Raw genomic sequence first — 13,778 nt, 5'->3', positions numbered from 1 at the left:
CTAGGCCACTGCACTACCCGCAAAAAAAAAAAAAAAAAAAAAAAATGGAGCCAACTCAGGTTCTATAGGACTTGGACAGAACTAACAGAGTAACCTGAACTAGAGTACTAACCTGAACTAGAGTACTAACCTGAACTAGAGTACTAACCTGAACTAGAGTACTAACCTGAATTAGAGTACTAACCTGAACTAGAGTACTAACCTGAACTAGAGTACTAACCTGAACTAGAGTACTAACCTGAACTAGAGTACTAACCTGAACTAGAATACTAACCTGAACTAGAATACTAACATGAACTAGAGTACTAACCTGAACTAGAGTACTAACCTGAACTAGAGTACTAACCTGAACTAGAATACTAACATGAACTAGAGTACTAACCTGAACTAGAGTACTAACCTGAACTAGAGTACTAACCTGAACTAGAGTACTAACCTGAACTAGAGTACTAACCTGAACTAGAATACTAACATGAACTAGAGTACTAACCTGAACTAGAGTACTAACCTGAACTAGAGTACTAACCTGAACTAGAATACTAACATGAACTAGAGTACTAACCTGAACTAGAGTACTAACCTGAACTAGAGTACTAACCGAGTAACCTGAACTAGAGTACTAACCTGAACTAGAGTACTAACCGAGTAACCTGAACTAGAGTACTAACCTGAACTAGAGTACTAACCTGAACTAGAGTACTAACGGAGTAACAATAACTAGAGTACTAACTGACTAACAACAAGTAGAGTAGAGTACTAACTGACTAACAACAAGTAGAGTAGAGTACTAACTGACTAACAACAAGTAGAGTACTAACTGACTAACAACAAGTAGAGTAGAGTACTAACTGACTAACAACAAGTAGAGTACTAACTGACTAACAACAAGTAGAGTACTAACTGACTAACAACAAGTAGAGTACTAACTGACTAACAACAAGTAGAGTACTAACTGACTAACAACAAGTAGAGTACTAAATGACTAACAACAAGTAGAGTACTAACTGACTAACAACAAGTAGAGTACTAACTGACTAACAACAAGTAGAGTACTAACTGACTAACAACAAGTAGAGTAGAGTACTAACTGACTAACAACAAGTAGAGTAGAGTACTAACTGACTAACAACAAGTAGAGTAGAGTACTAACTGACTAACAACAAGTAGAGTAGAGTACTAACTGACTAACAACAAGTAGAGTAGAGTACTAACTGACTAACAACAAGTAGAGTAGAGTACTAACAACAAGTAGAGTACTAACTGACTAACAACAAGTAGAGTAGAGTACTAACTGACTAACAACAAGTAGAGTAGAGTACTAACTGACTAACAACAAGTAGAGTAGAGTACTAACAACAAGTAGAGTACTAACTGACTAACAACAAGTAAAGTAGAGTACTAACTGACTAACAACAACTACAGTACTAAGTAAATTGAACTAGAGTACTAACTGAGTCACCTGAACTAGAGTACTAACTGAGTCATCTGAACTAGAGTACTAACTGAGTAACCTGAACTAGAGTACTAACTGAGTAACCTGAACTAGAGTACTAACTGAGTAACCTGAACTAGAGTACTAACTGAGTAACAACTACTATACTAATTAAGTAACCTGAACTACAGTACTAACTGAGTAACCTGAACTAGAATACTAACTGAGTAACCTGAACTAGAGTTCTAACTGAGTAACCAGAGTTAAAACTCTGAGTAAGATCTCTGTATCGATCCTCCCTAAGTAGTGACTTAATAGACAAAGCAATGTTCTTTCCTAGTCAAAATGCTCCTCTATGCTTCGCTACGCTCCCTCATTAAGTGTTAAACTCCACCCTAAAATAAGCTCTCGCTCTAAGGAGAACGCTTCAGAGAGGAGCGGTGTATATATACCCCCAATATATACCCCCTGACAAAGGGAGGAGCGCGTGGGGGGGAAATGAGACACACACAATAAACCCCCTGGTTGTTGAGGCACTAGAGTCATGGGACTGTCTTATTCTGTCAGCACTATGCCGATGGGAGCATTTCTCTCCTCCTCGCTCTCTTTCTGCTACAGGGCAGGAACTGCTCGGTCTGGCCTGAACTCCAACCACTCCCACTGACCGACAGAGAACAGTTGCAATATACACACGGAGAGGATTTTGTGAGGTCTTATCTTAAGGTCATACAAAGTTAGTATGATATGCATCAACGTGGCGCAAAAGCTTGAAAATTATTTTACACTATCTTTCAACGGCTCAGATATCATAAAAATGTGTTTGTTTTGGGGGGGTAAGCAAAACAAATAAGCGTATTTGAATGGCTTCGTTAACGAATCAGACGTGAGTGCAATGTCTGAATTCAATCGCATTTAGTGAATTGTGTGACTGAAGCATTCTATATCAAACTAAGCAATGACAAATGCTTCATTGGAATGAATACAACATCTTCTGTCGTGTCTTACGTGACAGAGCCAGAGAGCTGTGCAGCCTGTCGCCTCTTCTCCTGCACCTCCTTGTCAGCCTCCTGCACCACCTCCTCTCTCCTCCTCAGCTCCTCCTCCAGAGACAAGCGCGCCCGCTCCACCTCCTGCTCCAACGCGGACACCTGGCAACAAATATCATTCATATTATACAGTAGCAGTCAAAAGTTCACACGCATCTACACTCATTCAAGGGTTTTCCTATCTTTTTACCATTTTCTAGATTGTAGAATAATAGTGGAGACATCAAAACTATGAAATAACACATATGGAATCATGTAGTAACCAAAAAAAACTAAAAGTGTTAAAGATCTTCAAAGTAGCCACTCTTTGCCTTGATGACAGCTTTTGCACACTCTTGGCATTCTAAAATCACTAAAGTTGGAGACTTATACAGTTGATGTCGGAAGTTTACAATACACCTTAGCCAAATACATTTAAACTCAGTTTTTCACAATTCCTGACATTTAATCCTAGTAAAAATTCCCTGTCTTCGGTCAGTGAGGATCACCACTTCATTTTAAGAATGTGAAACGTCAGAATAATAGCAAGACGGAATGATTTATTTCAGCTTTTATTTATTTCATCATATCCCCAGCGGGTCAGAAGATTACATACACTCAATTAGTATTTGGTAGCATTGCCTTTCAATTGCTTAACTTGGGTCAAACGTTTTGGGTAGCCTTTCACAGGCTTCCCACAATAAGTTGGGTGAATTTTGGCACATTCCTCTTGGCAGAAATGGTGTGACTGAGTCAGGTTTGTAGGCCTCCTTGCTCGAACACGCTTTTTCAGTTCTGCCCACACATTTCCTATGGGATTGAGGTCAGGGCTTTGTGATGGCCACTCCAACACCTCAACTTTGTTGTCCTTAAGCCATTTTGCCACAACTTTGGAAGAATGCTTGGGATCATTTGTCCATTTGGAAGACCCATTAGGAATCAAGCTTGAACTTCCTGACTGATGTCTTGAGATGTTACTTCAATATATCCACAATTTTCCTCCCTCAAGATTGGCATCTTTTTTTGTGAAGTGCACCAGTCCCTCCTGCAGCAAAGCAATCCCACAACATGATACTGCCACCCCCATGCTTCACAGTTGGGATGGTGTTCTTCAGCTTTGCAAGCCTCCCCCTTTTTCCTCCAAACATAACGATGGTCATTATGGCCAAACAGTTCCATTTTTGTTTCATCAGAACAGGGAACATTTCTCCAAAAAGTATTATTTTTGTCCACATGTGCAGTTGCAAACCGTAGTCTGGCGGTTTTGGAGCAGTGGCTTCTTCCTTGCTGAGTTTCAGGTTGTCGATATAGGACTCGTTTTACTGTGGATATAGATACTTTTGTACCTGTTTCCTGCAGCATCTTCACAAGGTCCTTTGCTGTTGTTCTGGGATTGATTTGCACTTTTCGATGAACCAGACATGTGTTGGTCTACAAAAACAATTTCTGAGGTCTTGGCTGATTTCTCTTGATTTTCCCATTATGTCAAGTAAAGAGGCACTGAGTTTGAAGGTAGGCTTTGAAATACATCCACAGGTACATCTCCAATTGACTCAAATTATGTCAATTAGCCTATCAGAAGCTTCTAAAGCCATGACATCCTTTTCTGGAATTTTCCGAGCTGTTTAAAGGCACAGTCAACTTAGTGTATGTAAACTTCTGACCCACTGGAATTGTGATACAGTGAATTATAAGTTAAATACTCTGTCTTTAAACAATTGTTGGATAAATTATTTTTGTCATGCACAAAGTAGATGTCCTAACTGACTTGCCAAAACTATAGTTTGTTAACAAGACATTTGTGGAGTGGTTGAAAAATGAGTTTTAATGACTCCAACCTAAGTGTATGTAAACTTCCGACTTCAACTGCATCACCTTCACTAACTTTAAGCGTCAGCTGTCAGAGCAGCTTACCGATCACTGCAGCTGTACATAGCCCATCTGTAAATAGCCCATCCAACCAACTTACATACCCCATCCCCATATTTGTTTTCCTGCTCTTTTGCACACCAGTATTTCTACTGGTACAACCTCATCTGCACATATCACTCCAGTGTAAATTGCTAAATTGCAATTACTTCGCCACTATTAACCTATTTATTGCCTTACCTCCTTACTTCATTTTTACACACTGTATACAGATGTTTCTATTGTGTTATTGACTGTACATTTGTTTATCCCATGTGAACTCTGTGTTGTTTTTGTCGTACTGCTTTGCTTTATCCTGGCCAGGTCGCAGTTGTAAATGAGAACTTGTTCTCAACTGGCCTACCAGGTAAAATAAAAGGTGAAATAAAATAAATAAAAAATTCAACCAGCTACACCTGGAATGCTTTTCCAACAGTCTTGAAGGAGTTCCCACATATGCTGAGCACTTCTTGACTGCTTTTCCTTCACTCTGCGGTCCGACTCATCCCAAACCATCTCAATTGGGTTGAGGTCGGGTGATTGTGGAGGCCAGGTCATCTGATACAGCACTCCATCACTCTTCTTATTGATCAAATAGCTCTTACACAGCCAGGAAGTGTGTTTTGGTTCATTGTCCTGTTGAAAAACGAATGACAGTCCCACTTAGCCCAAACCAGATGGGATGGCGTATCACTGCAGAATGCTGTGGTAGCCATGCTGGTTAAGAGTGCCTTGAATTCTAAATAAATCACAGACAGTGTCACCAGCAAAGCACCCCCACACCATCACACCTCCTCCTCCATGCTTGAAGGTGGGAACCACACATGCGGAGATCATCCGTTCACCTACTCTGGGTTTCACAAAGACACAGCAGTTGGAGCAAAAAAATCTCAAATTTGGACTCCAGACCAAAAGGACAGATTTCCACCGGTCTAATGTCCATGGCTCCGTGTTTCTTGACCTTCTTATTGGTGTCCTTTAGGACTGGTTTCTTTGCAGTAATTCAACCATGAAGGCCTGATTCACACAGTCTCCTCTGAACAGTTGATGTTGAGATGTGTCTTTTACTTGAACTCTGTGAAGCATTTATTTGGGCTGCAATCTGAGGTGCAGTTAACTCTAATAAATGTATCCTCTGCAGCAGAGTTGGGTCTTCCTTTCCTGTGGTTGATGTTTTGTGCGACTGTTCCGGATTGACTGACCTTCATGTTTTGAAGTAATGATGGACTGTCGTTTCTCTTTGCTTATTTGAGCTGTTCTTGCCATAATATGGACTTGGTCTTTTACCAAATAGGGCTATGTTCTGTATACCACTCTTACAACTGATTGTCTCAAACGCATTAAGGAAAGACATTTCACAAATTAACTTTTAACATGGCACACCTGCCTGGTACGGCAATTGCTCGGCCTCCGACCGCAAGGCACTACAGAGGGTTGTGCGTACGGCCCAGTACATCACTGGGGCTAAGCTGCCTGCCATCCAGGACCTCTACACCAGGCGGTTTCAGAGGAAGGCCCTAAAAATTGTCAAAGACCCCAGCCACCCGTCATAGACGGTTCTCTCTACTACCGCACAGCAAGCGGTACCGGAGTGCCAAGTCTAGGACAAAAAGGCTTCTCAACACTTTTTACCCCCAAGCCATAAGACTCCTGAACAGGTAATCAAATGGCTACCCGGACTATTTGCATTGTGTTCACCCCCCAAACCCTCTTTTACGCTGCAGCTACTCTGTTTATCATATATGAATAGTCACTAACTATACATTCATGTACATACTACCTCAATCAGCCCGACTAACCGGTGTCTGTATGTAGCCTCGCTACTTTTATAGCCTCGCTACTGTATAAAGATCGTCTTTTTACTGCCTCAGACAACAGCACAAAGGGCAAGAAGGTAAAGACAACAATAAATCAAACAAGGCAGCCACAACTGTCAGTAAGTGTGTCCATGATGGAGTCTGAATGAAGAGATGGAGATAAAACGGTCCAGTTTGAGTGTTTGTTGCAGCTCCTTCCAGTCGCTAACTGCAGCGAACCCGAAAAGAGGAGCGACCCAGGGATGTATGCTCTTTGGGGACCTTTAACAGAATGTGACTGGCAGAATGGGTGTTGTATGTGGAGGGTGAGGGCTGCAGTAGAAATATAAATTATAAATATGAATATGAATCAACCAGTGGGTCTTGCGACGGGTATACAGAGATGACCAGTTTACAGAGGAGTATAGAGTGCAGTGATGAGTCCTATACTGGCGCGTTGGTGGCAAATCTGATGGCTGAATGCTAAAGGACATCGAGTCGCTTGAGAGCACCCTTACCTGCCGATCTATGAATTAGTCTAGCATGGGTGGGATGGTCATCTAAATCAGGGTTAGTTTGGCAGCTGGGGTGAAAGAGGAGCGATTACAATAGAGAAAACCAAGTCTAGTTTAACCTTAGCCTGCAGCTTTGATATGTGCTGAGAGAAGGACAGAGTACCATCGAGCCATAATCCCAAGTACTTGTATGGAGGTGACTACCTCAAGCTCTAAATCCTCAGATGAAGGAGTAACACCGGTGAGGGGCATTCTTCTTACCAAACAACAAGACCTTAGTTTGGAGGTGTTCAGAACAAGGTTAAGGGCAGAGAAAGCTTTTTGGACACCAAGAAAGCTTTGTTGTAAAGCATTTAACACAAAACCCAGGGAGGGGCCAGCTGAGTATAAGTGTGTATCATCTGCATATAAATGGATGAGAGAGCTTCCTACTGCATGAGCTATGTTGTTGATGTAAATTGAGAAGAGCGTGGGGCCTAGGATCAAGCCTTGGTGACAGGCAGCGGCTGAGACAGCAGATGTTCTGACTTTATACACTGCACTCTTTGAGAGAGGTAGTTAGCAAACCAGGCCAAAGACCCCTCTGAGATACCAATATACCTGAGGGGCGTCAGCTGGCTTTAGAGCGTTGGGCTAGTAACCGAAAGGCTGACAAGGTTAAAAATCTTCCCTTTCCTTAGCCGGCCCACAATAATGGAATGGTCTACCGTATCAAAAGCTTTGACCAAGTTAATAAAAATAGCAGCACCACATTGCTTAAAATCAAGGGCAACAGTGACATCATTGAGGACCTTTAAGGTTGCAGTAACACATCCATAATCTGAGTGGAAACCAGATAGCATACCAGAGAGAATACTGTAGAGGTCAAGAAAGCCAGTCAGTTGATTATTGACAAGTTTTTCCAACCATTTTGATAAACAGGGCAAAATATAAATTGGCCTAGTTAGGATCAGCTTGATCTCCCCCTTTAAATAAAGGACAGACCGTGGCTGCCTTCCAAGCAATGGGAACCTCCCCAGAGAGGAGAGACAGGTTAAAAAGGTCAGCGATAGGCTTGGAGATGATAGGGGCATCAACCCTAAAGAAGAAAGGGAGCTCCTTTGGCACCTCGGACTCCGTGACCGCCTGCAGGGAGACATTTTGTAGGAGATGAGGAAACATTGGACGGGCAAGGAGGCTTTTTTTTTTTTAAATGTACTTTTCCTTGATTACATTATTTGATCTGTCGTTCTCTTTCCTAGAAAGAGAGAAGAAATTAAATAAGGGAGAGTGAGACTGTCTGGCCAAAAATATTGAAAGATAAAAGTGGCATACAGGAAGTTGATGATAAATCAGGAAGTGTCCATGAGAATGAGGAAGAACGACAGGCTGCATACTTTGAAGAATCTCAAATATACTGTATTTTGATTTGTTTAACACTTTTTTTGTTTACTACATGATTCCAGGTGTGTTATTTCATAGTTTTGATGTCTTAACAAATACTCTACAATGTAGAAATAGAAAAACCCTTGAATGAGTAGGTGTTCTAAAACTTTTGACCGGTAGTGTGTGTGTGTGTGTGTGTGTGTATATATATATCCCATATTCAATTAGTAATACCAAATACTGTAATACAACTGGTTTTACTTTAAGTTGCATTTCTGTGTATAATGGTTTTTCATACGGTAAAATAGCCACTTAAATTATTCCCCTTAAAACAAATGAAAGACTTGATGATAACCTAGTTGACAAAAGGTTTACACAGAAAGCATGTTGCCTGTGGGAAATTCAGCTCTCATGTTCCCTGTCAAGCCACACTTTGTAGACAGAAAAGTCCCGCCCGCAAGTGAATAGATGTATACTGGCTTTGGTTAATGGAGTCATTGTACTGTGTTTTTTTTGTGAGGGGAGTTTTGAGAAAAATAAAAAAAAATTAACAGTGTGGTCAAATACTAAAATGAGTTGAAGTGAATTAATAGAATATACGCATTTTGCTTTTCAGGGAGTCTTTCTGGAAGTGGTTTGCACTGTAACACAGAGGTCAATATAATAGGCTGTGTCCTGTTTATTCAGCTGCATGAAGACTACTTGACCATTGAGATACAACCAGGGTCAAGTCCCCATGTCCCGGTAGGGAGCTCCATGACAAATGTGTGTTTTACCTTCGCTGTCGCTGCGATGTCAGCGGCCGCCCTGTCTACAAGACACATGTTCCTACCAGGCGTCTAGGTAGAGCATCCGTCAGTCTCTCCAAGCAGGCATCCGTACCTGTCCCTGTAGCTGGCTCTGGCTTTCCTCCAGTTCGGCCACACGGGTGCTGCTCTCCTGTAGCATGCTCTGCTGCCGCTGCAGGGAGTACTGAAGCTGGACACAGCGCTCACTGGAGCGGCCACACACCAGAGCGCTGCTACGCAACTCCTCCTGCAGAGACGACAGCTGTGGAGTAGAGCGAGAGAGACAGGGGTTTATACACACACACACACACACACACACAGACTCTCTCACACGTACACACAGACGACAAGGTGAGACAAACATACACAAGCACGGTAACGGAGCGTGTCAGACAGTCACAATGGAGTATAAGCAACAGGGCGGTAGCAACACGGAACATAGACGCACACCTCTTTGCCCTTGACGTCCAGCTGTCTCTGATAGTGCTGCTTAGCGTCCTCCGTCTGCAGTAGGCGGGAGCTCAGCTCATCCCGACAGGACGACAGGGCCGTCTCCAGCTGCCTCACCTGACACACGTCATAAACACAGAACATAAAATACGGTCCGTGTCGAGCCACACATGTTCCCGTCCTCTTTGCTTTGCCATACATCCCTTTGCGAAGCTCGTACGCGCCCGTGTCAACGATCTACGGTAAGATGGCGGCAAGACACTCGGTTTGATATTGATATGTCGTCACCACGCGTCTTTGCAGAGTACAGTACGGTACAGTTGATATGCATTTAAACTGAGTGCTAGAAAAACCTGGGTATAGCATTCGATACAGTGTCTTCCATTTATTGTTACCTTGGTGGAAGACTCGGTGGCCTGCTCTCTGACACTCCGTAGAGCCTCCTCGCCGTGTCTCACTTTGGTCTCTCTCTCCTGGTGATAAGTACATTGAGATCTCATGACAAGGTGCACAGCTCACAAGCAAGCCATTCATTCCATTAACGCCATGGCTTCACGTACGGTCATGAAATGTCATTTAATGAGTGTTCTGGCACAAAATGGCTGCCGTGCCATGCATCCCAGTTACAGAGCAGTGGTTCCTGAGAGGATGTGTAGGATTAAACTGTATAGCTGCGGTGGTTCTGACCTGTGTGAGCTGGTCCAGGGAGACCTGCAATAGGTGGGCTGTGCTCTGGGCCTCGTGTCTCTCCCTCTGGGCACAACACACAGCCTGCTCCAGCTCTGAGACCTGGGCCCGGGTCTGGTCCAGAGACAACTGCAGCTGGAGACAGGGAAGGAGGAAGAGAGGGAGAGAGGGACAGAGGGACAGAGGCAAAGAGATAAAAAGGGAGAAAGCCACTACTACCGAGAGAGCCCACAACAACATGTTTTTATTTTTATTTTTTACTTTTGCTTGATTCCATTATTTGTACAGTTCCTAGAAAATAGAGGAAATGAGAGAAGGAAGATGGAGACTGTCTGGCCCCATAAAAAGTCAACGATAAAGCGGCATAGGAAGTTGACGATGAATCAGGAACTGTACACAAGAATGAGGAAGAAAGATCCACACACAAACACGAGACTCACCAGTTCCACTCTGTCCTGCAGTTCCTTGCACTGGTCAGCACGGGCCTTTTTACTTTTGTCCAGAGCCTGTTGGAAGTCCCTCTGCTTCTTGTTCATCACAGACTGGTAGTGCTGGATAGCACTGGCCTTCTCCTGGGATGAGAGAAAGAGAGAGAGAAAAAGGGAGAGAGAAAGAGAAGTAGAGAAAGAGAGTACCTCGTAACAATGAGCATGCTTTATGAGGCACTTAATGTGACGTGTGTGTGTGTGTGTGTGTGTGTGTGTGTGTGTGTGTGTGTATGTGCGCGTACCAGCAGCTCCTGCTCCAGCTGAGTGTTCTTCAGAGCAGCCAGTGAGTAGGCAGAGCTCTTCTCCTGCAGTTGGTTCTCCAGAGCCGCCACACGAGCACTCTTCTTCTTCAACTGTAGCAGGACAGCAAGACCACCGTGGGGTGACGGTCAGAATTCAACAAATACGACTCACACATCAGATACACGCAGCACGCACGCACGCACGCACACACGCACACGCACACACACACACACACACACACACACACACACACACACACACACACACACACACACACACACACACACACACACACACACACACACACACACACACACACACACACACACACACACACACACACCTCTCCCCTTCCCCACTCACTCTCCTCACCTCCTTCTCGGCATCGGTAGCCAGGCTGGCCCTCTGGAGCAGCTCGCTGTGGACCTGCTGGTAGTGGGAGGCCCTCTGGGCCATGGAGCTGTGCAGGGAGGAGACTTCCTCCTGGGCTTTAGACAGCCTCTCCTGGAGCCTGGAGGCCAGGGAGCTCTGTCTGCCCCGCTCTGCCTCCACCGCCTGGAGCACTGGGAGCAGCTGCTGGTATCGCTCACCTGGAGGAGTGGGGGGAGGGGGGTGTAGAGGGAGGAGGGGGAGATGGATGGATTGGAAGAGGGGGTAGGTAGAAGAGAACAAGATTATTATTTTATTTATCACACAGCCCAACAACCATAGGCTACCAAATAAATACATCAACTCAGTACAAAGACATACATCTGGTTCACAGGAGGCTGGTGAAGGGAGGACGGCTCATAATGATGGCGAGAATGGGATGGTATCAAACTTGTGATACCATTCCATCAATTCCGTTCCAGTCATTACTATGAACCTTTCCTCCCCAATGAATGTGCCACCAGCCGCCTGGGATTCGGTTGTACTGCACACACACCTGGCTTGGGTCTGAGTGGGTCTGTCGTTCCTGTGTAATCCACTGGGAGCAGCATACAGGGCTTCACACAGAGAGGTCCCTCGTCACCCTGTAACAACACAACCCCATCAAGTGGCTAAATAAGTATCTCCCCATCGCCCCAAGTTGACGGTCTGTTTTTGTGCATATAAATATATGTCTGAATGTGAGTGACTGTACGTGTCAACGTACGTGCGTGTACATGTCCCCAATCCTCCATACCTCTCGGAGGTGCAGCAAAGCCAATATACTCTCCAGACTAGATAATTCAGCCAGGCTCTGCTGGGCCTCTCTCTGGCATTGGACCAGCCTGTGTTCCTGGCACTGGGTAAGGGCCCGGAGGTCCTCCGTCTCCCTGTGGAGCTCCCTGGCCTCCAAGGCCCTCTCCCCCAGCTCCATCTCCAGCCGCGAGGCCCGCTGGGCAGCCTCCTCCAGACGTCCTTGGAGCTCAGAGGTTTTTGTGTTGAGTGTGCGCGCCTGGGTGACCTCCTCCTTCAGCTCACTAAAGAGATGGTTTCATTGACATACAGTGCATTCAGAAAGTATTCATACCCCCTTGACTTATTCCACATGTTGTTGTGTTAAAGCCTGAAATCAAAATGGATTCAATAGATAGTGTGTAAAACAACACCACATAATTACAAAGAAAAAGCATGTTTGCAAATATATTGAAAATTAAATACAGCAATAACTCATTTACATAAGTATTTCACACCAGACTCAATACTTTGTAGAATCAGCTTTGGCAGAGATTACAACAGAGTCCTTCAGGGTAAGTCTCTAAGAGCTTTCCACACCTGGATTGTGCAATATTTGCCAATATAAGTTTTTTTTTTAATGTCACATGGCCGAATACAACAACCTTACAAGTGAAATGCTTACATACAAGCCCTTAACCAACAATGCAGTTTTAAAGAAAATACTCCCCAAAAAGTAAGACATAAGAATAACAAATAATTAAAGAGCAGCAGTAAACACCGCGAGGCTATATACAGGGGGTACTGGTACAGAGTCAGTGTGAGGGGGCACCAGTATCGAGGTAATATGTACATGTAGATAAAGTTATTAAAGTGACTATGCACAGACAATAACAGAGTAGCAGCAGCATAGAAGTGGGGACTGCTCAGGTAAAGTTTGCCGTGAGGTAGGGTGGCTGGAGCCTAGGGTGGCTGGAGTCTGGGCCTTCCTCTAACACCGCCTGGTTTTGAAGTCCTGGATGGCAGGAAGCTTGGCCCCGGTGATGGACTGGGCCATATGCACTACCCTCAGTAGTGCCTTGCAGTCGCGTTGAGGGAGAGGTTGTTGTCCTTGCACCACACAGTCAGGTCTCTGACCTCCTCCCTATAGGCTGTCTCATTGTTGTCGGTGATCAGAAAACTTAATGATGGTGTTGGAGTCGTGCCTGGCCGTGCAGTTATGAGTGAACAGGGAGTACCGTAGGGGGCTGAGCACGCACCCCTGTGGGGCCCCCATATTGAGGATCAGCGTGGCGGATGTGTTGTTACCTATCCTTACCACCTGGGGGCGGCCCATCAGCAAAAACAGGATCTAGTTGCAGAGGGAGGTGTTTAGTCCCAGGGTCCTTAGCTAAGTAATGAGCTTTAAGGGCACTATGGTGTTGAACGCTGAGCTGTAGTCAATTAATAAAATTCTCACATAGGTGTTCCTTTTGTCCAGGTGTGAAAGGGCAGTGTGGAGTGCAATAGAGATTGCATCATCTGTGGATCTGTTGGGGCGGTATGCAAATTGGAGTGGGTCTAGGGTTTCTGGTATAATGGTGTTGATGTGATCCATGACCAGCCTTTCAAAGCATTTCATGGCTACAGACGCAAGTGCTACAGGTTGGTAGTCATCTAGGCGTGTTACCTTAGTGTTCTTGGGCACAGGGACTATGGTGGTTTGCTTGAAACATGTTGGTATTACAGACTCAGACAGGGAGAAGTTGAAAATGTCAGTGAAAACACTTGCCAGTTGGTCAGCGCATGCTCAGAGTACACATCCTGGTAATCCGTCTGGTCCTGCGGCCTTGTGAATGTTGACCTGTTTAAAGGTCTTACCCACATCGACTGCGGAGAGTGTGATTACACATTCGTCCGGAACAGCTGATGCTCTCATGCATGTTTGTGTTATTTGCCTCG

At 44.5% G+C, this 13,778-nt stretch overlaps 1 protein-coding gene across 2 annotated transcripts in view; it reads right to left on the bottom strand.

Annotated features, from left to right (window-relative positions):
- Positions 1-13,778, bottom strand: part of ccdc18 (coiled-coil domain containing 18) — a 36,435-nt gene that overhangs the window by 9,619 nt on the left and 13,038 nt on the right. Inside the window, exons 8-17 of one of the 2 annotated variants that reach the window (XM_035800544.2) lie at positions 11,833-12,142; positions 11,623-11,710; positions 11,070-11,287; positions 10,697-10,807; positions 10,407-10,538; positions 9,967-10,101; positions 9,675-9,752; positions 9,280-9,396; positions 8,924-9,091; positions 2,438-2,580 (exon numbers count right to left, since the gene is read on the bottom strand). In XM_035800544.2, the coding sequence (XP_035656437.1) occupies positions 2,438-2,580; positions 8,924-9,091; positions 9,280-9,396; positions 9,675-9,752; positions 9,967-10,101; positions 10,407-10,538; positions 10,697-10,807; positions 11,070-11,287; positions 11,623-11,710; positions 11,833-12,142 (1,500 nt within the window). The remainder of the gene's footprint in view (positions 1-2,437; positions 2,581-8,923; positions 9,092-9,279; positions 9,397-9,674; positions 9,753-9,966; positions 10,102-10,406; positions 10,539-10,696; positions 10,808-11,069; positions 11,288-11,622; positions 11,711-11,832; positions 12,143-13,778) is intronic. The other variant, XM_035800546.2, reaches the window with a different exon arrangement.

The sequence above is a fragment of the Oncorhynchus keta genome, chromosome 23, assembly GCF_023373465.1.
Source record: "Oncorhynchus keta strain PuntledgeMale-10-30-2019 chromosome 23, Oket_V2, whole genome shotgun sequence".
Classification (NCBI taxonomy): Eukaryota; Metazoa; Chordata; class Actinopteri; order Salmoniformes; family Salmonidae; genus Oncorhynchus; species Oncorhynchus keta.
Note: the sequence above shows the minus strand (reverse complement) of the source record. Positions and strands in the feature narration are given on the sequence as shown.